This window comes from Ornithodoros turicata, chromosome 10 (assembly GCF_037126465.1).
Source record: "Ornithodoros turicata isolate Travis chromosome 10, ASM3712646v1, whole genome shotgun sequence".
In the NCBI taxonomy this organism is placed as follows: domain Eukaryota; kingdom Metazoa; phylum Arthropoda; class Arachnida; order Ixodida; family Argasidae; genus Ornithodoros; species Ornithodoros turicata.
In genome coordinates, this window is record NC_088210.1 from 19,757,507 (window position 1) to 19,785,439 (window position 27,933).

At 45.0% G+C, this 27,933-nt stretch overlaps 1 protein-coding gene across 3 annotated transcripts; it reads right to left on the minus strand.

The window, feature by feature from the left end:
• Positions 1 to 1,074: 1,074 nt before the first annotated feature.
• On the minus strand, positions 1,075 to 27,278 carry LOC135370889 (CAP-Gly domain-containing linker protein 1-like). Of its 3 annotated transcripts, XM_064604787.1 has the most exons (27): positions 27,124 to 27,278; positions 22,724 to 22,906; positions 19,505 to 19,812; positions 19,183 to 19,436; positions 16,751 to 16,943; positions 16,025 to 16,078; positions 15,059 to 15,157; positions 14,858 to 15,003; positions 14,010 to 14,070; positions 13,846 to 13,929; positions 13,513 to 13,695; positions 13,400 to 13,457; positions 13,238 to 13,321; positions 13,029 to 13,170; positions 12,067 to 12,202; positions 10,839 to 10,952; positions 10,510 to 10,623; positions 9,527 to 9,640; positions 9,242 to 9,355; positions 8,057 to 8,271; positions 6,901 to 6,997; positions 6,784 to 6,833; positions 4,526 to 4,595; positions 4,394 to 4,451; positions 3,709 to 3,752; positions 2,956 to 3,065; positions 1,075 to 1,990 (listed from the first exon to the last, which is right to left on the minus strand). In XM_064604787.1, the coding sequence occupies exons 2-27, from the start codon at positions 22,896 to 22,898 to the stop codon at positions 1,774 to 1,776; spliced, it is 3,294 nt and encodes a 1,097-aa protein (XP_064460857.1). In that variant the 5' UTR covers positions 22,899 to 22,906; positions 27,124 to 27,278; the 3' UTR covers positions 1,075 to 1,773. The 3 variants fall into 3 exon arrangements, with proteins under 3 accessions (XP_064460857.1, XP_064460859.1, XP_064460860.1); XM_064604789.1 differs by lacking the exon at positions 9,242 to 9,355; XM_064604790.1 differs by lacking the exons at positions 22,724 to 22,906; positions 27,124 to 27,278 and adding an exon at positions 20,386 to 20,484.
• Between the last annotated feature and the right edge of the window lie 655 nt (positions 27,279 to 27,933).

A 27,933-nucleotide genomic window follows, 5' to 3' on the forward strand; every position in this document is an offset into this window, starting at 1 on the left:
ATTGGCTTCCGGTCGGCCTCAGCGCTGTCGTGAACATCTTTTAGCTTCTTTGCTGGAGTGTGTGTGTCTTGCCTGGGGAAGTTATGCTGCTGAAATTTTGAACGTATGGGACATCTTTAAGATACCCTTTTTGTTCCTAGGCTGTTCCTTTTTAAAGAAATCCCCCACTGCCACTGTCCCACCCCCTTCTTCAGGCGACGTATGTGCGCAATAAACATGGGCTAACGTTATCTTAAGCTAAACTACAAACAATCCGAATGTGTTCGCCCTGCAGCACTGGCAATTTCCTAAAGCAGGATTCAATTTTGTAAAGCAGGCTTCACTTCATGCGGGGAAACATCAGGTCAAGCCCACTTTCGGGAAGTGCCGTTCGTATTAGGCGAATAGTCGAATATCCGGAAAGCCGAATGTTGGGTATACGATTCGCGAATCGGATACTTCGAGTGATTGACATTCGATTCGAATTCGAGAACTCGAATATTCGCGCACCCCTACATACCGACCGATCATTTGTATTTGTTAATTGAGGACTGTGGTATGCGTTTCCATTATCGTAATACAATATCCAATTTCAGTAATATACCGTTTCTGCTTCCGTTACCATTTCCTGCAATATACTCAGAATATCTCTACCACATGCCCCCTTGTAGATGCGCACAGCTCCTATGCAAACTTCATATATTGACCTCAAATGACCTTGACTGATCTCCATCTATCGCCTTTCTTTGCTCTTACAGTCCATTAAAGATTGCACGTCCGTCTGTATTGGTTGGATCCCTCCCTGAACCAAGAAAGGAACTACTTTTTGTGTCGCACCTAGTAGAGGAACGTGAACAATGTGGAACAAACCATACACATTGGGTACACATTCAATCTCTCGTGACCCTGTCATGCTACCCCACTATTTGATGCCACACAAACTTGCAAACACAGGCCAATGCCCACCTCGTTTTCTTCAAGCCCTTCACACACTTTTTGTCAGGGGGGGGGGGGGGGGGGGCTGTTCCTGGGTGGGGGTGCACCTGGAAAGTACTGCTGCATGCATTATGCACATTATAATTTATAAAACATGTATAACTTGTTTGAAACCTGAAATTATTTATTATACCTAATTCAAATTTTTGCAACTTCAAAACAACACGTAACATGCATCATAACCAACCAATGCCTGAGAAATAGCAATATACTACATCCAACATTTAACATATATTTATATTTATAGGTAAATTCAAATACTAAAACTGCTTGCTGCAACCAACGAAGCTATCTTCGTGTCTTTTCATAAATACAGCTGATGGATAATTCAATTTTAAAACTGAGTAAGACCAACAATGTATATCATTATGTTCTCGTCAACCACATACATCAACAACTTTACAAAGTCTTGGGTAACAACGGCTGGATATTTCCATGGCTACACCTAAAGCTACGAACCTTGCGGAAGCTGCACTTGGAAACAAGGCACAGTTCAGTGAAGTACAGGGGAAGGCGCCCTTCCCCGGGTTACAATGCACACGCTGATATGTACATGACTGCGCAAGCACGTGCATGTTTTAATTGCTTCGCCTTAAAACTCTACGGTTTATACTGCTACAAAGCTGTGCACGCCTTTGTTAAGAGTATATACAGGAAAGCACCGTTACATTTAGCACTGTTCTGGGAGGAGAACATTGCATTCTAAGTAACTCCACGACAAACGACAACGATGCGAAGGAGCATTTTCGAAGAGCAAAACACTCTGAGATAGGTCTTGTTGTTGTTGATGTCATAATCCTAGTAGGTCTCACTAACATCACACTGGTCCCCCCAATGGCCAAACATCTCGCACACCTCACAGTAGGGCCGTACATGGTGGCGAGGCAAGGAACCCTGGCGAGATCGACATTCCGTGTCCGCCGACTGAACTGGGCAGTCCGCCGTGTCGTGCACGTCGAAACGGTCGCAGATGTCGCAGAACAGTCGTGCTGCTGTGCCCTTTGGCCGGCCATTCCTGCACAGGTAACGGTTACTTGAAGACATCAGTAGGCCTGACAGAATGACGCCAGATCAACCACCGACGTTGGTCCAAGGTGCAGCGGCCGACCAAGTCGCTCGCCGACGAAAAACCGACCGCGGGTCGATGGTCGGTTTTTGGTCGGCAAGAGACTTAGTCGGCCGCTGCACCTTGGACCAACGTCGGTCTAGCTGACGAAGGGCCAGCTACTGCCCAGACTTCGTTCTACACTGGCCCTGCGTTGGCCCCATGTCTCATAGGTCACTCTGCTACATTCGCCCAAGGTTAGTGGTATTAAGTCAGACCGAGTAAGGTCAATGTCAAACCCCAAGCTGGGCCCAACCTTTTTGTGCAAGCACGACCCAACGACTTTTAGGCCGTAAGCATACGTCGGTCCGGCATACTGCCGACGTTGTTTTTCCCCTTGGGTTTTGGCTTGTATAGCTCAGACTGCCAAATGCATTTAGCTCCCGTTCTCAAAAAAGTGTTTTATTGCTATCTCGTAGAAATATGAGATACAGCTATAGACGGATGAGAGGGTGGGTGCTTTGGACACTTCAGTCTCCCAGGCTGAAATGTGGTCGACCATCAGTAAGCGTAGTGGTAATTGTTCACAGTGGGCTCACGTGAAATCACTGAAGTGCTCAAAAGATCGGATTGTCACTGGATAACCTATCAACCACTACGTCAACACATGTTGACAATGGGGTCTTTTTCGCATCTTTCCTTCTTTTTACCTGATAGCTTCCCCACCCCCAACACACACTTCGCAGAAGTCTCAGCGTCCTTGGAAGAAAATTCCTGTCTCCACTCCTGTCCACAGTGCATAAAAGTTATTAAGCTAAAGTTATGTATGCTCAAACGAATGAGTGACGAAGAGGGGCTGCCCATACAGGAAACGGTATGAACGTGAAGGGGTTTGACACCGATGATTGCATGCTTACATGAAACGGTATGCTTACAAGTTGATGTCAACGTTGAATGTTGGTCCGGCCTCCAGTATCTCAATACGTGCTCTCTGTTCATCATTCTTACGCTGCATGTCCACAATGACAGTGTTAAGGAAGTCCACCTGTTAAAATGCAACAGGAAATGTACCTCTTCCTCCTCAAGACCATATGTTTGATGCATTCACCTACAGAAACATATCTTCAATACACGCAAACATTTTCCGTCGTCTGCACCCCAGAGGGAAGAGAACACTTCCTCTCAGGGGGGAATTCTGCAGCAACTTAATATTTTGCACTCGAGTACCTCTCTATACAAATCTCATGTGAGTGCTATCAGTTGTGTGAGCATGTCCTGCTGATGCCTCAGAGGTTTAAAAGGATAGTTCACTCTCCAGGCATGAATTATAAGATTTTTGCTTGAACAGGTACTGTACCCTCATTTAGCAAATTTCTGCTTTATTTTTTGCCTACTTCCACCCATTCTGCAGTCTATTACCATTGCATACATGATTGGAACCCACACAGTTTTGAATTCTCGCTTAGAGAGATGTCGCATTGATTTTGAGCAATGGGGCTTGCAGGAGAGTTGCTTGGAGTCAGACAGGTTTATTTCAATTACAGTGGAGAGAAAACTTTTCCCTTAAGTTTCCCTTTAACTCTCCCTTAATTCTACCATAATGCTGAAAGTGCCACTCCTGCGGTAAATCCCTTGCATAACCACTCACACATGCTGCACCACAAAACAGAAGTGCCTGGGCTACCAACCTGCATTTGAAGACTGTCCTTCTCGTCCTTGACGGCCTTGTAGTCTGCACAAAAAGCATTCATAAATGCAATGTCAGCGTAGCTGGAAAGTGTTCAGAACAATCAACGTCATCACGATAGAAGAGGTACGACAATCCTGGCTTTAGGTACATGCTGTGCAATTACGTAGTGTACCACAATGAGAGTGACATCATCATCATGACAGTGAATCATGCCATCATCAATGCTGCACCATTACACTAGTAGAGTGCAATAAGGACACGTTACTTTTTGTAGCTCGTAATATTCACATTTGTCAATCCCAGGGCCTTTCTCTAGTTGTGCGAATGTGTCATTTGTTTATTCAGCGACTACAGTGAATATAGACTATGCGGACTTCATGGGACTTGTTATTTACGACTAACTGTACACACAGCATTCACAACTTAGTACTACAGAACAACTGCAGTTACTTGCAACATAACTTCTCCACTGGCATGTGTGGTGACCTAGCTGATTGTCTTAGTTGTCATTTAGCCATATGATACAAATCTCATTGCAAAAACACAGGTCGGATTGATCGCGGCAAAGATCTTCGATCTGGGCTGTACAACGTTATGTACAGCCCAGTCCAATGTTATTATTAAGGTTGACAGGAGCTGTACATACTATGCACAAAAACTGCATAAAGTGTTACTTCACATACCGTGGTGGAAAGATGGATCGCCGCTGTTCCCATTGCTTGTTCTTCCCAAATTTTGTTCCTGTACAGATAGATTGCATTCCTGAACACAACACATCCCAAAAGTCGCTACCGCTGCACGTAAGAGGTTCTTACCTCGTTGCTATTCCTTCGGTGACTGAGGTCTCTCTGAAGTATGTTGACGGTGTTTGCCAAGGCTGACTCCCTATTAGCCAAAGCAGAGGTGTGGCCGGATTAGGCAAGCCACCTTAACATGCACAGCCCTTGTGCAGTGATGGGTGTACACCTCGAACCAAAGTGGGTACTCGACAAGCCATTGAGCGTGATCATTTATTAAAATGCATACATCACATGCATGCATAACAGCAATGAACTGACATGCTGACGTAAAAGAAGACACTATATATATATATATAAGCAGTGCTCTCGCAGGATCTCTTTTATTGTGGGGTGCATTGTGAGCACGCTGAAAGCACAGAAAAATTTGGGAAGACTCTCTAGTACGTTTTTGTCGTGTGAGAAAGGAATATCGGAAGGCAGATACAATAAAAAAGAAGCGTAACAAATGAAGCAGCACTTAGAAAGAAAGCACAGCTGCTTGAAGGGGCACTGAAGTGATAAAATTGCTCCTTGCGGAATGAAATATGCTTTATTTGTTGATTAATCTGTTGCGTCGTTTATTATCTATGAGCAACGAAACCGCAATTTACGCTTTCCCTCTCCCTCTCCTTCTCAAGAAGGCCAACAATGCGGAACGGGCTCTCATTGGTCCAGGGATTGTTACCAAAAATAATATTGTTTACGTTTCTGTTTCTGATACCAGAATATTTCCGCTTATTGTTTCCATTTTCGTTTCCGATCAAATTTTTGTGTTGGTTTCCATTTCTGCTCTTGAAGTAGATATTTTTCCTCGTTTTTTTCGTTTCTCAGCTATTTCTGTTTCAGGTGTTGTTCCGTTTCCGTTTCCGAAAAAAATCAGCTGTCCTAGGCTAGAACAAAGTATGCAACGAAGTATGCACGGCATTATTTTCCGTACTGTACATAGAGCATAAAAAAACGACAGAAAATGGTGGCCTTCCTCGAGTACTCATACTTGAATTTGAGTTAGACACTGCATCCAAGACGACAAACAAATGCGCCTGACGCCTACAGTCACAGTTATACGGCATGACACGGATTGGATTGGTCCATCCAATACGTAGTGCGCCTTCACAGCTGGATATGAACTGTGAAGTGATCGCTGGCTTCTGAGATGTTTGCACCTGCATCACGGTGACCAACACTCATACTTCTCGTGCGTTTAGTTGTAATTCGCTGTGATACGCTACCAAATGTAAAAAAAAGAAACTTGTAGGGTTGCCCATTCAGTAATAACTGGGTCGAAAAATACGTTTCCCTCGTGGTTACTTCCTTTGAATTCTGTTTCTGTTTCACTTTCTGGTAATGGCAATGAAAATGTTTTTGTTTCTGTTTCCAATGGGATTGGGTACAAACCGTTTCTCATTTTTGTTTCTGTTAACAATCCCTGCATTGATCCGCTCAAATGATTCGTACAATCATCACGAGCGATCATTTCAGAAGGCCAATCAGAGGCCACTGTGCAGTGTCGTGTTCAAAGAGAAGGAGAGGGGAAAAGAGTATGTTGCGGCTTATTTCTCTCATAAATCTCAGACGACACAACTGATGAATCTCGTTCCTTTTGTGTTGGTGCCAAGGTAACGGCGCCTTTCATCCCACGAGTAAAAATTTTCACACTCGAGCGCCCCTTTAAAGCCGTCGCGGGAATTCGGGTAAGTTGCCGGGGTGCTGCCAGTTGGAACAACAGTTTATTCCTCCCGCACTGTGGAGAGTACAAGCAAATTGCCACTTGAAATGAGGCATGCAGGGAGCTTTTCAGTATCCAATGTAAGCTAAACAGGCAAGGCAGAAGGCCAGCAAAGCCCACAGGGCGTTCCACAGAGGTTGGACGCTTACCATGAAAGGAAGGGGGTGCCAGAGAAAGCAACAGAGAGACGGAGCAACAGAGGTTAGACAGATCCTGAAGTCCGTATCTTCGAGTGCGAACCAAACATGAACGTGCTATCTTTCACCATCTTTGTGCAAGTTTTCAACCCAACTTACACCTCTGGGGAATGCCGTGCTTTCTGAGTAAACTAAAATTTCTGAGAATCGTAATTTAGCATGAACTGGCAGCCCGGATTTAGCCACATTTGAATAAGCCACTACGAAGGCAGGGCATAACAAACTGACTGATAGCACCGTTCAACGCATAAAAAATACTAGAAAATAATGCTGTCAACTAAAAAAAAATACTACAAATGATTGACATTGCTAAACAAAGACCTAACCCTTCTACTGGCAACAATGGGCAGTCTTAGCGCATTGTAACTCACCTGTCCTTCAGCTGCTGTATTTCTGCATCTTTTGCTTTTACTTCTGCACTCTGTAAGAGCGGAAAGTGCTTATAATGTGTAAGATGAGAGCTAAGTCAAAATGGACAATGTATTTACATGCGCTGCCTCAAGCTCCGCGACTTGGCGGTGGAGACTCTCGTTTTCCTCACGGGTACGAGTCACCTCCTCTGACAGTTCCTCACGGTGAGACTCTCTGCACAGTGAAAGAATCATCAGTGAGGTGAAAGTGTCCTTAGGTCCATAACAAAAAAACGTGGGACTAGAGACGACAAGAAGAACACACATGAACAAGGTCTCAAACACAACTGAACAATCCAGAAGATGTGGGTTCGAGTCCTACAGCTGGCTAACCTTTTTTCAGTGACTTTCATCTTTCATCGACAACTGAGAAGTTTATTTTACAGACAACAAATTCAGGTGGAATGAAAGCATTCAAAGTGCAGTTGTGATATGTTTCTTAGACTGAGTGAAAAACTGTAAAGATGTGTCCTCCTGTACGGTAGAGGCACATTTTCGTACAAGAGGAACAGAATCCAAAGATGTGCCTTATCTTCCTTGTCAATACAGGCATGAATTTAACGGGAGAAAATATGATACAATTTCAGAAAGTCAAACCTGAAGAATAAAATTGATATAAAATCACATAGTTCAACTGCCCAATGTAGGTGCTTATGTGGTGCACGACCCAGCTTACTGTGCTATTCAATGAGTGCTCAAAAATTGTCACTGAGAATCACATTGCAAGGTTACTTACAATCATTTACCATTTTATGTTATAGAAAACAGGCAGAGTCTCGTGTTTTATTTTAAACTCAGTAATAGCAGTTTTTTTACCCCTGCGATTTGCACCGTCATCACTTAGTGTAAAAACCCCCAAACAAAGTTGCCACTGCGTAAATTCAGCCACGAATGGTGGTGCAGGAGCACACGTTCACACTATTGCACTATGCACTACAAAGCACAAGCACTATGCATTCGTAAAAGCTGCTTGGTATCTCGTGTTCATCTGAACCTTATTTTACAGCCTTTGTTTATTACCGTATTTTACAAAGCTCCTGAAGTAAAATCCAATTTTCGCACACACATCCCTCTCCCGATTTTGAAAAACTGAAGGCCCAAGGGTCCAAGTATAAGTGACTTGTATGTCAAGTCCGGGTATACATGCAAAATGTCACTGCTTGGGTAACATTAAGGCCGAGACGAATCACCTTATATGGTGCGTGGATGTTAAATTATAGCCTCAGTTACTCACATGTCATTACGTAGCTGATTTATTCCGTCGGTATCCATCCTATGTTGTTCCATTTGACCGAGGAGAGCGCTCCGATGGTTGGCAAATTCCTCTCTGAGCCGATTTACCTCACTCCTCAAAGCTGCCTCTCTTTCGGTTGCTATCGCATGCTGTTCCTTCCTTTCCTTGTCGTTTGCAGCTAATAAAGCATTGTATTCATGCAGCTTAGCTTCTGCCTGTAAATTATGCAACATAGAGGAAATGACATACTAAAGAGTATTTCACTACAATTCGAATTTGCTGCTACATAATTTCACCCGTATTATGTGAGGCCACCAATGGGTCGTGTAATGTGATAGGGTGTCTACCAAATTGCACCCTTCGAATTCCCTGGCTTTTCCAGGTTTTCACTGACTGTTTCAAGCGAATTCCCTGACCAAAACAAAAGGAAACTTGGTGTCTGCTGCCACGTTCTGATACGGATCCTTCATAAGACAGATCATTTACTGAGTAGGTGTTAGCGAGGCTGCCTACTTTTCTCCGCCTGAGCTTGTCGTTGCTGAGCTAAGCGGCACTCACGATTTGCTGCGCATCATCACGGCACGCTCGTTTCCCTGACTTCACACGCTTTTTGGCAAGTTCCCTGACAATCCCCGGACTTTTCCAGTTGCATCAAAATTCCTCGACAGTTCCCGTTTTTCCAGGTTTTCCAGGTTGGTAGACACCCTGAGTGAGTGAAAGCCTGGTGGGCTTGAAGCACCAAGAGGAGTCGTTCCAGGTCGATTAATGTAGCAGCTACAGCGAATTGGTCAACATGCATATTGCAAATGGCCACCAGTACATGATGTAAACTCAGGCTGAGAAAGAGTATATGGTAAAGCCAGACAGCATGACTGGGAAAATGTGCACCAGTGTAAGTAAATGTAAAGTGTAAAGGAACAACTGTTCATGCAAAGGAAAAACAGCCCAGCATTGTGAACATTAGGCATTTCTTTTTCCTTTTTGTTATTAAGTTATTGTTAGGTACATTATTGCATAGCAAGCTGACAGATGTATTATTTTCTGGAAAAACTCAGGGTACACCAGCTCACACTCGTAATCTTACGTTATTACGTATCAGTGAGGTTAGTACTTGCTCTCGGAACTCCATTCATATTTTGCGACTTTGTTCCCTGTCTTCCCACCCATTAAAAAGCATTGCAGTACCTTATTGAGACTGTCCTGCAGCTGCTCATTCTGAGATTGCACCTTGGTTAATTCAGCCTCTAACTCCTTGATGGCATTTTCTCGACGTTGAATTTCTTTTTCTGTCTCCGCTTTCTGGTTTTCATTCAGAAAGAAGGAAATTATGCCAAAAACAATTAGGTATTAGCATTGCTGCATGCAAGCAAATTATCGAATGCCCGTCACCCAGCTCATTACACCCATCACAATTTCTTCAGTGACCCCAAATTGCAATTAAATACGGAAATTTAAATATAAATACATTACCTCGCCTAACTGTGCTTGGAGTTCACTGTTCAGGTGCTGCAAATTCGCCAGTTGTGGCTCTAGCCTTTCCAAGGCCTCATTTCGGCTCTTTACATGCTCCTCCATTACAGACTTCTGTGAGAAGGGAAGAGAGAAGGAAACACTATGTGTTGAGCGACATCTACTTAGGGCACCAGACCTTACTCAAAACAACACTTAGACGTGTGCCATAGACATAATGTACGCAGTCAACCCTCGATCTATGAAGGGTTAACAATTTTCGAAACATCTTTCATAAATGCGCAGAACGTGGAGTATGATCATATGATCAACAGCGCAATGCTTCGTCATATCCATACTTATCTGATCGTATATAAATGAGTACCTAATACAATTAGGGAGTGACTTTTCGGGTTAAACATGATTTCGCCCGGTTATTCCCCACCCCCGAACTGACCTTCGACCAATTCGGGTTAAACCTGATTTGTCCCCGAATTCCACTCAGTATGAAACCCTCAACAGACGTTTCCACTGAAGACGAACAAAGGTCGCCACATGTAACACATGCAAGAATGGGTCACTTATGTTCCAAGAAATACACCCATGTGTGCCGGCACTATCTATGCCTTCGGGGATTAGCGCTGCTAGGTCACCCACAAAAAAAAAAAAAAGAAAGAAAAGGATTAGGGAATGACTTAACAGACCAGAGGAGAAGCAGAAAACACCCAATAACACCTGAAGGCAGAATTATCACCCGCTTTCTCCTCAAATTACAGATTTAAAAATAGTGCCCGATTCCCCCCCACCCCTGAATATGAGAAAGGCATTTAACCCGAAAAGGTCACTCCCTAAATGTAATATATAAATATGTTATAACAAAGTGATAATAAAATACAATAAAAAAAAAAAAAACAATATAATAAGAACATGTGGAGGTTTGCATTATCCAAGTGATGTATGTCAATGCGTACTAAGGTGCCAATGCATAGCATTCTGAAAGCTACCTCCTTCAACTGTTCTTCAAGATGACTACTGTGACGTTGCACTTCAACCAAGTGGGCTTCTAGCCTTTTCAAGGCTTCATCTCGGCGCTGCAGATCTTCCTCCACTCCTGCCTTCTGCAGGATACACAAGAACAAAGACTAACAGTGAGTGCTGCTTGTTGCTGTATATAAAAAATGTTCTAGCTTTGCTGAATGGCTGGATATAAACATCTTGTTGGCTCCTATGCGGGGGAAGAGACCTTTTCCCCGTGAAAAAAAATTGGAAAAAAAGACCTTTTCCCCCCCACTGAGTTGTTTGATTAAAGGATTAAAGGGATCAGGTCCCGTACCATGCTGAGTTGCTCCCGAAGATGGCTGTTCTGGCACTGCAGTTCATTCAGTTGGCCTTCCAACTCCTTCAAGGTTTCACTTCTGTGAGCCGTATTCTTATCTACCTCATTTTTCTGGCCAACAGGATAAGACAGAGATAAGGATTACAAAGTAAAACAAAAAGATCAGGGAATGTAACTAAACGTTATATCCAAACCCACAGTCATGCACATAAAAATTACCAAGAGAACATGCATATAATTTCCCACCCCCAAAAAAGGATATTAAACTGAACTATTAAAACTACAGATTAAGTGCACAGACTATTAAAGGCTGGTGCTGTGACAGGCTTTGAGGTTATACAGTTGTATTCTTATTATTCTGTATTGTATTGTATTCTCAATTATACAGTTGTATTCGACTGCGATCTATGTGAAGATGCTACACGCAAAATTTTGTTTCACATAGTTTCAAAGATAAACAAGAAAAATTAATTACATGTTCATTGAGCCTAATCAACAAGTTTTGTCTCGAAATAGTGACTCCGATACTTTGCAGAATAAAAACGAAAGGCTGATGACAGTAGCTTCTCTGCAGTGAGCTACAAAATGCCATTATAAGTAACTGGCTGCAAAGTAAATTGAAATATTTTGCACAGTCACTGAGAATATCATCAGAAAGCATGCAACAGCATCTGTCTAGATACATATACAGGGTGCTTATTTTTATTTGTTACAGAAATTTTATTAAAAAACTAACCTAGATCAGTAGATCGTCTGCAAAAAATTCGCAAAGGAACACCATTATTTTCTTTATTTTGTTCATTGCGCATCTTCGGAGATGCATCTTTCCTTTACTCTCAAATGTGAGAGGGTGAAGAAGCACAGTGCTGTCTCACGCGTCGAAGATTAGCTTTAACTTTCGGAAAGAAAACAAAAACACATGTATAGGGTGACGCTGTCGGAACTGCCCTTATCTTGGGTTGCATTTTCTGTTTTCTTTTAAACTTTTTCCAGGACGCAAGAGCCGACAGTGTGCTCTTTCACCCTTTCACATTTGGGGGGAAGGAAAGACGGGTCTCCGAAGAAGCGAATAAAGAAAAAAAAAGGTGTTCCTCCATGAATTTTTTGTGGACGATCTACCGAACAGATTTTTGTTCTGAAAACTACTGCGATATCTTATAAGCGTACTCTGCTTATATTATAAAATGAGCTGAACTGTGCAGTTGTGTACAGCATAAGTGTTTACCAAGAGAGTCAAAGATGCTTCATGTCGTTCACGTTGTGCTGCCAGTTGTTCTGCGGTCTCTTTTATTAGGGCAGCCTTTACTCTGTCGTGCTCGTGGCGCAGGTCTCGTAGATTCTGTTCTAGTTCCTTTATTACCCTGGAGCAAATACTTTACATAATAAATTTTGTGTCAAATTCCATGTCCTACAGAGAGAGGGAGTAAAATGTGCCTCGTGATGCACAGCATTTTCATAACACGCAACGTTGATGTTCAATTTCACATTTCATAGTCAAAATTTTCATCGTCTGGCACGTTTGACCATGCTAGGCATAGGCGGAGAACCTCTATATAGTGAACCTGCATACAGGGTGCCCAAGGTATACCAGGGTCTAAAAACACATGATGCACCATAAGTGAATGAAAGCTGGAGAGTACTGTGAGGGGTCGCATGTTCTAATTGGCCATATCTTTTCATGGTGTCTAATTAATTAGGCACAATTAACTACCTAACGTTTTAATTATTTGTCTTAGGGTCGAGAGGTGAACTGGAAACTTGTAGAGCGTGTTGAGAAACACCCATCACAATGCACATCTCGGGCCTAAGATGAATAATTAAAAAGTTACCTTGTTATTGTGCCCAATTAATTAATCAGCAAATATGAAAAATACAAGCGATTAGAACATGCGTCGCTTCACAATATTCTGCAGTTTTCATTCGCTTATGATGACACACCGAGCTTTGTTAGATCCCAGTGCACGTTAGCTTAGACACCCTGAATAGATGTAGCGAAGCAAACCTGCGGTCCAAATGTGTTGAAACTTCAACCATGAAGTGCGAAAATGGTGAGGTTTTTTAGCAGTCCAATCAACTTCACTATAAAGAGATTTCACTTGACAAGTAAATTTCTGGATCACGGGCTTATATCGGATAACACCGGGCAGTACTGGGAAAAGTTAGCGCACTACGCGTGCTCCACCTCACCTTTCCTTCTCTTCCAAATTGCTATTCAGCTGCGCTATAACTGCCCCCATGTCCTGATCTTCCACCATTTTCTTCAGCTGCTTATTCTGCTCTTCTAAGTCTCTACATCGTCTCTCTGCAGCTTCTGCCATTTCTTGATGTTCTGCGGGGAGGAGGAAAAGCACGAGCTTAATGCTGATTCCAAGACAAACAGACACAGAATATCAAACCTGAGGCTTCGCTCTTCACAATCTGAGATTCTTCACGAAGGAACTCGTAGTCCGTTTGCAGACGACACAATCTGCTGGTGAGATCTGCGAGATTGTAAGAAATTTATCCAGTATTAATAGAGTATGCAGCACAAGAACCACACTGATGACAAGCGCTCTCACCTTCTACAGCATCTCTCTGTTTCTCATCAGCTCGCTTCAAGGCCTCTAGAGATGCTTCCTAAACATAGAGTAGTGTGAACGTTCATGAACGACAGTTAAGATGCAGCTCTTACCGAATCAAGGAGCTGCTTTTTGAGGGTTTGTGATTCTATAGCACGTTCATCAAGAGTCACTTCGAGGCGCAGAAGTATCTGCTTCTTCTCTGCAAGTTCTTCCTGTAGGCTTGAGATCAATTCGTCCCTCGCAATGTCTTCAGCAGTGGGAACTGGGATGGTGGGTGTATCCACGGTTGAACACTGTTGGAATTGCTCGGAATTGAGTAACACTACCTGAGCAAGTCTAGTAAAGGCACACATATTAGAATAAAAAGTGCCACTAGAATAGCAGCACCTTACTTCCCAAATCAGGAACACACAAAAGGATTTTAAATAAGAAAGAAGCCGCACCGCTCCGCCCTGCAGTTGTGCTCTGTACTGCTGCAGTGTCTTTTCAACATCCTGCAATTTTTTCCTCTCTACTTCAGCTGCACTCTGTAACCAACAAGAATTGTTTTTGCTCCAGGGGAGAAAAAAAAAAAAATAATGACAAGTATAAGAATAATGAGACTTGCTTCTAAATCAGCTCGTAATATCTCCTCTTCCTCCAAACGAAACTGCAAGTCTTCAAGCTTTCTAAACGTGGGTAAAGAAAACAGGTAAGGTATCATACAAGTCTCCATTGTAGTTAGAGCCTCGTGTTTTCGAGGTTTATTTGTGTGTTTTTCTAATTGGGGGCAAAGACCACATTTTATGTTACAAGCTGTAAAACATGGTAAAGTCAGGATTCTTACACCACAGATGGACACGAGATATTGATCTGCACCTGTTGGGTGCAAAGTGTTTAGCATTCTCCAGTGCCCGTGCGGGTGGTTGAATTTGCACTTCGTCATGTTTGTTTTCAGTGTTTCTCATGTTTTACCATAAGTGATGATAATGATGATGATGATTATGATAAAAATGGTACAGGCAAAAACAGGTTTTTCGGAGCTTAACCTAAAAGCACAGGGTTCTAATTACACTGCAGTCTCAGATGCGCCTCTCTTTTTCATTGTACAGCTTTGGACAAAAGCTTACGAAACAGTGGGGTGTCGCATTTCTCGATGGGGGCGACACCTTCGCAGCGAACAGGAGCTGGCACACATACTCAGAGGTGGATGCAATAGCTGGTCACCCGTTTCATACTCGATCCTAGCAGGGAGCCACTCAGATTAAGAAATACGCCAGTGCCGTGTTCCATAAACTTTTGCCCCAAGCTGTATAGATTCTTTTTTGTTCCATGCATCTTTGCCATCAGGTAGAAAGGGGAAATATGAGTACAAAGCCATATCCAAACAGCTTCCTGCTCCACCACAGACACTTGGATAGTTGGTCCAACAATAGGGGTACAATGGGTGTAACAATGGGGAGGCAAGTGACGCACCTCTGCAAGTCACTGTTTGCTGCAGACAGATCAGTCCGTTCTTTCTCCAGATCATCCACAAGCTTACGAAGTGAGGCTGCATGTTGCTCGCTTTCGTCCACGTATCGCTGGTGCTCTGCGTGAAGAACTGCCAGTTTCTGCTCCGCCTGCATCAAAGGTACTGTTGCACACGCTTGTAAGCGGGAGAAGATAGCTGCCCACCTCATCAACTTGGACGGCTGCTCGCGCCACTTCAGACCGTTCAGCATCCCTTTCTTTTAGCAGCTGCTCAATGTGTTCCTCTTTCTCCCTTATGGCCACCTGAATATAAATTAAGACCACCAGTCCTCTGTACATGAGGATGCTTGCGTATGTTTGTATCAGGCATCAGCTGTTCAACTGACATTGCTACATCAAAATGTCTTCTACGTAGTACATATTTTGAAAGATTGCATTGTCTGGTACTAGTTGCATAAAAATTTTGTTACGAAAGTGAAGATGTGGTACTGCTGGATTAAATCTATGTTTGAAGTGAGTCGTCTCTGTCCTAGTTTTGCTGATCAGCTTTTTGTTTACAAGTATTCATGGCCACAATATATGTGCCTTGACCGTTGCGAGGTAGCATGCTACATTCACCTTCTCATCCATTTCACGGTAAAGAAAAGTATTTTATTGGTTACTACAAACACCACCCTCTGACACCGCAAAACAACAATACTCGTAGTGGCTACTGAGGCAATATAAAATGAACTAAGGAACCAGGAAAGTTATGTGTACGCCAGTGTCTTCTGCTTGTCGATGGAGGCGAGGTACACCTTACAGCTTATGAACGAGAAGGCATAGTGGATTTTCATAACCAGATGAACAGCCGATACCTGCAATATGGCCGAAAACACATCACTCGGTGCTCTGTAAAAAAAAAATCCACTCACACCACTTGTTTATAACACGAGCTTTTATTAGAGGAGTGTCACCCGAGGTTACTGGCATTTTATTATTACAAATCAGGTCTAAAACCCCGGTTGCTGTATGATGCAACGCGGATGAGGCTCCCGCCTGGAGTCCGCCATAGCCCACGATCAATACACAGCTCCGGCCCAGTGTTGAGCTCCGGGTAATTAGGGTTCCGGCTACAACATAGGCATACGGGCGACCGAAAGGGCCGCCAAAGAAGAGGCTACCACCCACCTGCAGAGCGTTCTGGGAGGAAGCCACCATCTGTGGCGGTGGCTTAGTAGACTTCTGGAAAAAGAGAAATCCATCATTTCACCCACAGTCACAAGTGAGCACAAAACACCTGGTTTTGTTAATTCTAAAAATTATACTATACAGCGGTGGTTTTCAACTTATGTCATTCGAGGGGACCCGTACTTCCCGTGCCATAAGACTTCGAGGAACCTTCTACAACACAACGGTACACGCCACTGCGCAGAAGTGGACAAGGTGGGCTACATGTCATAAAAGTGGCCGTTAATTGAGATTTGCTTATTATTATATTATTTGATTACACGTTTATTTTGAGGTTCATCATCTGCTGAACCAACCGATGGTAACGATAGCTGTGGGCACTAGCCGCTGCGTCTGGCAATCCCGATGCCGGTCCCAGTGCCAACAGCGAGATGTCGGACATGGTTTAGTACCAAGGCTGGCTGAAGACAAGCCCTAATACGCGCTCAAGTTTCACTAGCGGGAGATTGACAGAACCACTTTTTATGGAACCCCACGACAGGGTTCGCGGAACACCCGTTGAGAACCACAGCTGTAGACTAAAAGTAAAAGCAAAAGCTCGCTTAAGAGAAAGCACGAGGCAAGCGAAGACACGTGTTAGATTGCGTTCATGCAGCAAGAGTGGAGCCCTGATTGTACTAAGGTGCACGAGAGGAAGAAAGAAAGGTTAGTAGCAGCTAGCCTTACCCTGGCTCGAGCGACTCCCGACGCCGAGCTCAGGGAACTGCTCAGGGACTCTTGGCTACCTGCACGCCGGGGTGCCGAGGAGATGCGCGTGGTGCGGGTCGTGGTTGTGGTGGTGGTGGAGGTGTGGCCACCCTCGCGGGCTACCTTGTGGATGGGTGCAAACAACCCAAACTTCGGTCGGCAGGAGAAATACCTGAAGTAGGATCGTTCATTATTGTTTATTGAAGGCTCATGGTATGCACTGCTCCAGACACAACATAATTGGACACTTCGGAGCAACGTGTCGAAATGCTCCTTTTCTGTGTCACACCTTGTATAATGCTCTAGAGTGTCCATGCAGTGAAAAATGAAAATATCGGAATGTTCCAGAGGGTCAGCTGTGAGCACACAGTCAGCTGGCTGTGCGTATGGCACTGCCCTCTTGTTATAGAACAAAATTTTTGCATGTGACTCAGTGTATTGTGTAGGCTTGCTTGCTTGCATATTAGAAAATCCTAAAAGAAACATTCCTTAGCAGTGTGCATGGAGTCAGTGACACCGCTTTTGTTTCTGAGGTTTAGCGAGTAAGCACTGTCTGTTGCTGCAACAAGTTGCCTTTGTAGACCAGGCCCTGCTTGCACGAATGTTAAAGAAATTCTTTAGTATTATACAAGTGGATCTATCCAAAGTTCTACTATACTACTACTACTACTACTCTGCAACTCTTGCGCAAGTGGGTCCAGTTGAGGATCATGAAAGGCTAAAGAAAGATTGTACACGCCTGTCCCAGAAATGCTGACACAGGAAGAGGAGGTGATGGAAGGAGATGGAAAGGAGAGAAGGGAGAGATGAAATGGAGAGGAAGGAAATGGCAAGGGAGGGGTTGGAAGGAGAGAGGGGGGAGAGTGGAAAGGAGAGAAGGAAGAGAGGAAATGGGGATGAGAGAGATGGAGAGGAAGGAGCTGGTAAGGGAGGGGATGGAGGGAGAGACGAAATGGAGGAGATGGGAAAGGAAGGAAATGGAAGGAGAGCGGAAAAGAGAGAAGAGAGAGAGACACGAGATGGAAAGGGAGGGAATGGAAGGGGAGAGAATGGAAGCTATGCCTCAGGTAGGTTATCTAATGGTGGGACTTATTTGGTGTAGTGCAATAATTTGCATACATTGCAGATCCCCTACGGTAGTGCTCACAGGAGTTATGATGACGACGATAATTATAGCTACGGAACTAGTCGAAAACGAAGACACTCACAATTAAAGGAACTTTGCGGGAGTCAGAGAGGTTCTGTTTTACAGTTAATTTAATACGAGCGAATCACCGAAACTAGTTATTATACATTCGCAAGACCAAAAGGACACACATAAGATTTTAAAAATGTCAGTACAATCTCCTCCAAAAGAATATTTTATTGCTGAGAACTAAATGCTAGCGACGTAGGTTGACCTTTGGTTACTTCAGTGATTCTGCAAGCCAGCTGCACCTAAAGCATATGTACACCAGGAGAAACATGCTTCCCAGTTTGCACTGTGTGTGACTCGATGTTAAGTTTGCACTGTGTGGTTGTTTCAGGAGGCCAGGCTTACGTACGGGTGTCGTATGAAAGTATGCACAGAGTTCAATACGGGTCACAACTTCAAGCAAGAAAAAATATGTGCACATCTGTACTGTATCTCGTATATCACTACATGTGGAATAAGTATTAAAAAATTGATAGAGTGAGATCTAATACAAATTAGAGGCTCTAGCATTAGCTTTTCTCTGGACTGTTCCTAAGATTTGATACCGAAGAACAGGCTAAGTTTAAACGTACCTGTAAACACTCTTAATGACTTCTCCAGCAGATTTTTTGAAAAGATGGCACCTATTAGATTGTATCCCTTCGCCACAAGACAGACAGGTGATATCCACGCAACCACAAGCACCGGCCAAGTGATAGAACTTTCTGGTCGACAGTTTCCGATGCCCTGGCACGCTTTCAGCGTAGGCATGTCGTAAAACTTGGTGGATTTCAGTGATATTCCATTCAATAAGTCATTAGATCAGGGCACTATCATCTTGCGTACGCAGCACAGCATATCCGACAAAACTAAAGTTTTTCGTAGCTACTTTAGCTAGTAAAATACTGTTAATCTGTCGAATTTAGAAAGTCACAAACGTAAATCATACGCCCAAGAACTCGTGGGCCCTACGTACCTGGTCTTTGCAACACCCCCCCTGAAATTTCTGAGATTGCCCAATACAGCACGGCAGCCAATACGTATACCTATACATATAACCCCCAAGGTCGTTTTCTCGATAAACCGGTGAGAGCGTGCCCCCGTAAATTTTGACCGCCCCCGCCCGTAAACACCCGTCCATGCTCGCGATTCTGGACAATCCACTGCCGTGAGGTGTCGCTTTTGGCTGGCTAACGCCCATACGAAGCCAACAGGGGGGAGGGGGTTAAAGCCTTACCTCCTTCCAGCGACCGAGCCATCATTTTTGCCAACAGGTTCGTCCAGCTCTACTCCGGCCCACTGGCCCTGAGCAAACTCTGTCGGCCCAAGAAACTGCAGTGTGCCAGTCTTCATGCCGGAGGTCGCGTTGACAACCACGCGATCTCCAACGCGCAACCCGCAATCCGTGGTCGTTGTGTGGGTATGCATCGTAACGGCCCGCGGTGATGACCTTGTACTGCCGGTTGGCGAAGACACCCGCATGGTAGTTACCTGAGGAAAAGAACGAGCGTCCCCACCAGTAGAATCGCCGCTTGCCTACCGCGTAAAACCTTCCATACCTGTGTCTTGCCAGGGCTGACCAAAGTCGACGTCGTGGTACGCCCGTTGAGACCTGGCTGTGGCAAGCGCGAGAGACGGGCCAGTCTCGCGAAGACTCCCCGCTTCGGCTCGCACTGAAAATAGCGAACTCCGGACACGGAGCCGTCGTTTTTGCCCACGGCTTCGTCCAGAACGACGCCGGCCCAATCCCCCGGTGCGAACTGCGTCTCACCGAGGTACTGGATGTAGCCCGGGCGCGTCCCATTCACCCAGACGCGGTCTCCGATGATGAAGTCGTCCAGACCGTCGTTGAGCGGGTCTCCGCATTCTGTAACACATAGCAGCGCCTTTCGTACTTCCATAAATCCGCAGAAGGAACAGCGATCCCAGGGCTGCCACACTATATACACGGGACCGAGCAATCGTACTCGCGCCTAACGCACGTGCCACTGCATTGAGAAATGCTGCTCTCAAGGCAGTCATATTCCCGGCACTCCCATAACACTCCTCCAATGATATCGTGGGACCCCCCCCCCCCCCAAATATCTGCGAAAAAAAAATAAAAATAAAAGGAGGAGAAGAAGCACAAAAGGCCAAAGGACACGGGTGCCACCAACCCCGGACGGAAATCCAACACCCCCGCACCTAACTGCACAAATCCCTGGCTCGTGGTACGTCTTTCGCGGCCCTGACTCCAAGACACGCCGGGGAAGCTACGCAGAGGCATCGACAACCGTTTATGAAACTAACATATGCCGCTCAAATCATCTCGACAGGACTAATAGACACCGGATGGTGACACGTGCAATAACGAACGCCTCTTGCGTATCAGTAGCAGACGATCACTCAATTTGTAATCCTGCACGAGAAGGGCCACTTGAACCACATAATCCTCACGCACCTCGGAAGCCGTAGAACGGACTCGTGGACGGCATCTTCCACGGCACAATCTAAATAAAGGTGTTCCCCGCAGCAAACTTTTATATACATGCAAGAGCACCTTTCTCCGCGTAGGGTGGGACCTACGACGTCAAGTGGGCGGTCGCACACCTGCCAGGCCATCTTTGGGCAAAGACGCGGGGATGACGACAGAACACGATCCTACGCGTTGACCTCCATTCGAACTACCGTGGTGGAGGGGAAGTGCTTGTTATGGCGAGACACGCACCGCGGGAAGCAACAACAACGAAGTCACCTTATAGACCAGAACATAGAACAAGGACCACCCGCAAATTAACACACGCTGGGACAGTGCGCAATTAAAACGAGCGTGATGGCAGGCCTCTCCAACCTCTCGGTCAGTAGTCGTGAAGGCCAGGACAGGGTCACCGGGTGGGTGTGGGAATGCAGGCAAGAACAAAACAACATCGCCCGCTTGGAACTTATCACGTTACAATATCTGAAAAGTGCTAAGCCCATGTACCTTGTGCGTTATAAACTATCGCTGTCAACGCTTTTTTTTTTTCAGTCCTGTAACGAAGATTTCTGTGCGCCTCCCTCACATTTTTTACGCGTACAACAAACATACATGAAAAAAAAAGTCTTACAAGATTGAGATGTTCCACCAGCAGGCAATTTACTGAATATGCAACAGCAGAGCAACAACTTGTTCGGCAGGCACCCTATAGTGGTTTTTCACGACCTCATGCGCACTACGTGGGTATGTGCATTACCGGTTTGTAAGACTCATTCTCAAGCGGCTTTCTGACACTGGTTAAGAATAAGCGAGATATTTAAAGCATGTCTTGCACCGGGAGCACCAGAGGAATTGTTAGAAACGCTGAATCTTACCGTTCTTGTTTCTGCAGCTACCTGTCTTTTCTGCCCCAATACAACATACGATCTACATATATCTTCATTGGTACTTTAAGAACCATGTCCTTTGGCATGTAAACAGGATAAGGAAATACTTCAAAATGAAAAGATTTTGCCAAGTGCTAATGTCTAATGCCACATCGTGCTCGGTGCCTAGAAGGCCGCGAACGCCTCGAATGAAGAGGAATCTAACGTTCCGCCACTATTCACCGGGACTTGGTTGAAAAATAATGGTACTTTCTTCTTCTTCAGCCACCTTGTCTGTACTTTCTTGTTCCTGTAACTGTCGCTCGTTCTGGGCTATGCTCATAACTTACTGGTCGCCCCCTCGCATTCCGAGAGAGTTCCCTTGAGGACCGCAGGAGACTGGCAGAAGCCAAGGTCTCGCATGTCATTAGAGGATCTGTGTCCACTCAAACGTTAAAAAGGGGGCACGTCTAACAAATTTTAATTATTAGCTGCATCTGGGCCCTGGCGACTACGCCATTGCAGATGTTCATTGAAATTTCTCGCGACCGCGCGTCTATACCACTGGCTTTACGTCCCGTACGGTCACGTGGCACTGTTTTGTTGCACAAATCTTTGTGAAGCAGGACGGCAGAGGGACATAGTATACGTCTCCTCGTCTCCTCTTGCAGAACAAGGAGATACCGGTAACCGGACGCCAGGGAGACGGGAAGCGCGCTGACTCACACGTCTTGTTAACGCAAATATTTTACATGTGTATGCAAATGTGCTCTAAATATACGTCGTCTCTGACGAGTGTCTTCGCAACGTGATCAGTGTAGAATACAGTGGCTAGCCTTGACTGTAGTGTAGAAGCAAAGTATGAAGCATGAAAGAGAGGGGGGGGGGGGGGCACATTACGTTGTGACTTGGAGGCGTCACGTGCCAACCTAGGCCAATCAGAGACATATCTGGATTTGTGGGCGGAGTTGGCCTATAGGAGCCAACCTGTCCCGAAGTTTGGTGGAGTGAGACTCCTCCTCCACGGCTATGCTTCTGTCGGTCATAGATTCATAGATAACAAAGGAAAGTACGGTAAATCCTCGTTATAACGAACCCGCTTTATTCGAAGGCTTGCGCAGTTTCGGCCGAAACGTATGCTTTCCGAACCCGATTATCCGAACTGCTCTGCCAGACGACTATACGCATACTGCGGAGGGTGAGCCATCGCGCAAGAGCCCGTATCGCAAGACCAGCTCACTTTTCTCTCTCTTGAATTAAAATGATTCTATGGTGTTCATCCTGCACTATCTTTCCTTGCTTGATTATACCTTTTTAAAGAAATCCGCGGCATATCCGTGCGCTTCCGATGCTATTAGCTGTTTTTGTTTGACTTCTGCTTATATCGAATTTCTTCCAGGTCTCGTTGACTTCGTTATAACGAGGCTTTACCCTAATTTTAAATCCTGCATACTCACCAGACTTTCCGTCATTTGCCAAATTCGAAATGGAAGAAGCAGCCGACAGCGGTGTGTCTCCTGCAGACCCTCCACTGCTCAGGGGTGAAGGTCCTCCTGCTGCGCCCCTAGCTGCTGCAGTCAGCGTCGTAGGCCGGCGCAACTTGCTGACGGGTCTTTGTGTGGCCCCACTCATGGTTCTAGCTGGATGTCCCAAAGAACACTATTCGAGACGTCGTCAACGTGGAATTGTGGGAACAAAATAGTGATGGCCTCATGCACATTCGGTCGCAGGTTGCGCTTACACCCATTACTCCACTTAAAAGTAGCGCAACGATAGCGCTACAAATTCTAAAATGCAACGCGATACCGCAACAAAATAGACCATTTTCCGCATTTTTTTTTCCCCGCTACTGTAGAATCGTTGTTGGGGTGTCTCGTTGCTCAACGTTGCCTATAAAAAGATGATGTATACCAATTTTTCCAATTACATAACAGACAGCATAAAATACGTTACAACTTCCAGCCGACAATATTCGTTGTCGTTACCTGTGTTACCGACGTTCACAATATCTGCATTTACCCCGTCTTGTGCAACGCAGTAATCCTTCAAGGCTGTTGTTCTAGGAGGACAGCTTCGTGTTCTAAATATTCACAACCTCAATTCCCAACATGAAACCCTCCCCTCTTCTCACTGTCACCAGACTGCCGGAGATTCCTTGTGTCTACCTACGCTACGCTGAATACATCGCTCGTTCTCCAAAGCTCTTACATAATGATCTAAAGACAAAAAAAAAAAAAAAAACGTTAAAAAGCAAAGCTTTTCCCGTTCAATGACCCTGTATGTGTATTATTGCGTTTCCCACACATCTGTGCGTTCCTGTTCACCACGACACAAGTAACTGTTCACCTGCTGCGAACAATAAAATTAAAATGTACGATCTGAGACGTATCAGCGCCTTTGCAAGTCCTCGTACAACCAAGAATCAGCAGCATTGTCCGAATTAACCTGCCGCATACTGTTGTGTGTATTTCGCAAAACGTTCAGAAGTACGCGGATGCACTCAAGAAAATACGCAGCTGATGGGTGTAACTAAGACACTAGAAGATAATTGCATTGTGCTTGTATTCACACGAGCGACATTCACACGGAATATTCTAGTGGAAGAAAAGGCAACAAACTGCTCACGGAGGCGAAGTTCCGCCAAATGTTACGTTGAGCATTCACGTAGCAGACGACACTTCGCGGCTTCACGGCGTACGTAGCAGACGACACTTCGCGGATGACACCGGCAGCGGTTTCTTTTTTTCTGTTTCTGTCGTCTGCTGCGGAGTAAGTATCTTTGGCTGTGTCGCAGGATATTCCTCACGGTTAGCAGTGCATGTGAAGACACGACGTTGAGGGCTCGTGCTCATTTGACAGCAGAAAGCTATATGACGTTTTTCGCATCTTCCGACGGAGTTTTCTGAGGAATGTCGCTCTGATTACAAGCCCTGGGATACATATCCGCACAAAGAGTGCGAGTGTAGCGAGCAATTCTGGTGAGCGAGAGAGCTTTCAATTTCGCGAGTCATGAAAGCCTATTCCCTCGGCTGCAAGTCTGTGACGTCACCTCGTCCGACCAATAGGAACGCCACCTAGACATAGAAGGCCTGCTCATTGCCTCCTATCCCTCCTTCGATTAAGAGTCAGAATTCGTCTGCTACTGCGATTCGCCGTTCTGCGAATTCAAGAACCCGCAAATGATTGCAGCTCTAATATTTAGACAAAAAGTGCAATACGCTTTCCAGAAAATCGGTGTTGAGAAAGATTGGGACCGTTTTGCGCTTTATTTCCAAGTTTTCCCATTCAGTACGCGGGGACGTTCAATCACAACTGGCAGACGACGGTGGTTCGTCTTCATGGCCACGATAGCTGAAAGCACGTTCGTGATTGGCTACGGCCGTTGAAAACACGATCCACATTGGCTGACTCTTAATTGTTACGTCATGGCGACGAGTAAGCAGGCTTTCTCTATCTAGGTGGTGCTGCCAATAGCGAGGTGCGCACCTTCGTTTTTCGTTCTTTTCCTTTTGTGGTTGTATTTGGCGCCGCGCGTCCAGCGTCTGGCGCAGAGCAGTCGGCCGGTTGCCTTGCTCCCGCGTTGCAGCAGACGATTCTAGGCATCCAATAAGAGTACTCGGATAAGGTGACGTCACGACACACCACAAGGAGCTGGGAGAATTCAGGGTGCACCGCCGCTGCGCGAACTAATTTTCTTTCTAAATACGCGTTCAGAGGAAACATTTTGCGTGACAGGAAATCATGGTAGTACGCTCATATCACGCGGTAAAAAAAAAAAAATATATATATATATATATATATATATATATATACTGGGTGTCTTTTTTAGGTGCCACAGATTTTTTATTAAAGATCTATGAGAGCAGGACAGATGTCATTTTTACAAATGAGTTATACGGCCAGGCGGACATCATCTGGAAGAAAGTATGCAACTACAAGATGACTAATCACGTAAAATTCATTAATGAACTCTTTAATTAATCTGCTCTTTAATCTGCTGGCCAGATAATCCGCTTCCGACCCAGATAAACCTCCGTTGGCGTAGATGATGCGCTCTTTTTCGGTTTCGGCTCATTTGCATAGCAAACAAAAACTGCCCGTATCTTGAAGCACAGCAACATTTCGAAATCGCCGACAGCTGGAATAGCTTTCTCGTCAATTAATAAGTTAATTATCGGATTTTAGTTAATTAGTCCTCGAACACCGATGCGACAGGCTAGGAAAGCTGTCCGCCAGGCCAGGTATGTCAGACGAACAAACGGCACATCTGGGGCTCTCATAGATTTTCAATAAAAGATCTGTGGCACCTAAAGAGAAACACCCCCTGCATATATGTTCGAGTTGTTCAGCTTTTTCTAATGTTTGTTTCACCCTTCTTTTTTCTTTTTTTTTTGTGTGTGTGTCAGTTATTGTGTGTCAGTGGCTCGTTTTCACACAATATGTGACAGTAGGATTATTTGCACATTTACTGCGTAGTTATGAATGTCTGCGCTGGTAGTCACCAGGATTGTATATACACACAGACAGTCAGTCAAAATGTCGGTGATATATGTGTGGATGCTATCAGTGGCATAGAGAGGGTGGGGGGTTCTGGGTTGTCGTGGTTCAAATTCCCCGGACTGCTTATCTTTGGTAGTGCGCTTGGGAAAGAGAAAACGAGAGTGAAACCTCCTCCCCATGTAAAGTTACCAACCCCTCACCCAACCACAGAACTCCTCCCAATTTATTTTGTATGTTCTGTAATTGCAAAACAGTAAATGAAAATGAACGGTACATAATTGAACACCGCAGCACAGCTGACGGTTCCGACAGGACGGAAGGTTTAGAACAGATGCGATGACATTCGGTCCTGTCAGAACGGCCAGCTGTGCTGCAGTACTAAGATATTAGTTATTACCAACTTCTCCGTTTTATTCCTCTGGTTGAACGCTGCGTTTCACCCTACAAAATTTGTTTCACTGAGGGCTGCCAAACAGACTGCATTACATGACGGCCCGATATGTGTTTGGAATAGAACAGTACTGCCGCGGCCTGTAAGGTCGAGCCACACATAGCCATAGTTCATTCATAGGAACTGCTCCTGTACTATTTGGCTGAGTCGAATTCCCACAGGAAACATCAACAACACAATTCTTGCCATGAGTAGTGTTAGTGTACTGTCATAGCTTGCACTGATACGCAGTTAAACGTGCGCATACACTCGTGATAACTGTCTTATTCCTTGGCACCACAGCATTCCATATAACAGGACAGTATGCTCTATCTAAAATAAAGACTGCGTTTTGACAAACGCATTGGTGCCTACGACGCCGGAGACTTTGATTGCCTCCCTGCACGCAAGTTTGAATGTACGGTCCATATATGGACAAACCTTTTCTCCGAAGGACCTCTGCACTTTATTGACCGTAACTCCCACTCAATCATCATGCAAATAAAGTTGTTGCTATTGACGGTAACGACAAAACGCGCACACGATATTAGAGACCTTCTTCATGACGTGGATCGAGCTAAGTCCGTGTCAAACTGAGGCGGGGGCCAACAATGTCATGAGCACACGCTCAAACCTTCGCAAATCCAATTCTAAATCAGAAATGGGACAAATACGATGTGTAGGCGACTGCTGAATGGCAACTTCACAGGTTCTCGCAACCAGGATAAAACTGCGTGCATTAACAATGCTATGCACACGGGCATTGCACCGAGAACTAGTCACGCGTCTCAGTTGGAATTAAATTTGTTTGTCTTCAACAGTGTTTAGATGCGACCATGACTCCTGCCATCGGGACGTTGTGCGACGGTGAAGTCACCAATGGAGCTGTGATACCTTACTGAATGTGAAGTCAAGGGCTGTACTCACCCTTTTAGTTGAACGAACGAAGCGACTGCACTGTTACCTTAAATCACATCACAAAACGTTGCTGGGTTTTCGAAAGGAATCAAACACACAACGGAAGTATCACACCTTTACACAGAGAAGCAAGTAAGGCAAAAACACACAGTGTTGCTGCTTCTCCGAACGGCCTGCGCCTACATTCGGCCTTCGCTTGATAGCACTCACGACGGAAACGCCTATGGTCCAGCTGCACTGTTTATTTTGCTCGTTATTAATAAAACGAACCACCAGGTACTGTCGTGTCACGCCGTGCGTATCTTGCAGGCACGAAGACGTGTGGCAGAGTTGCATTAAATTAGCACAAAATTAGCGCGCACGTTTCTCATACGAACCATACGAACCGTGGAACGCGGAGACCACGGCCTGCGCTTCCGATTGTGATTGCGTAATAATAGTGCAAAGAAGAATAAAAAATAATTGAAATGATTATTAGCAGGTGAAAGAAGCTCAATTGTGGCAGTGTCTCGGCTTGGTGGGATTTGTGTATTCCATATTGCAGCAGACGACACGTAAACGTCGCAGAACCTCACTGCCTGAAAAATGCTCGCAGTTGATATGCATCGAAGAACCTTCTCATTCTATATCTCATGCGAAGATAAGTGAAACAAACGATTCCTCCAATGTGGATTGACCAATATATGCCACGTGCAACCGTTCGCCGCGGTCGTCCCCGCTGTGTCTGCGCTCATGTTACCGCGGTACTTCGTAGTTCGTACAACCATTTTTGATTCAAAGTAAACAAAACGGGGAACTATTTAGTTTTGTTCTTATTAA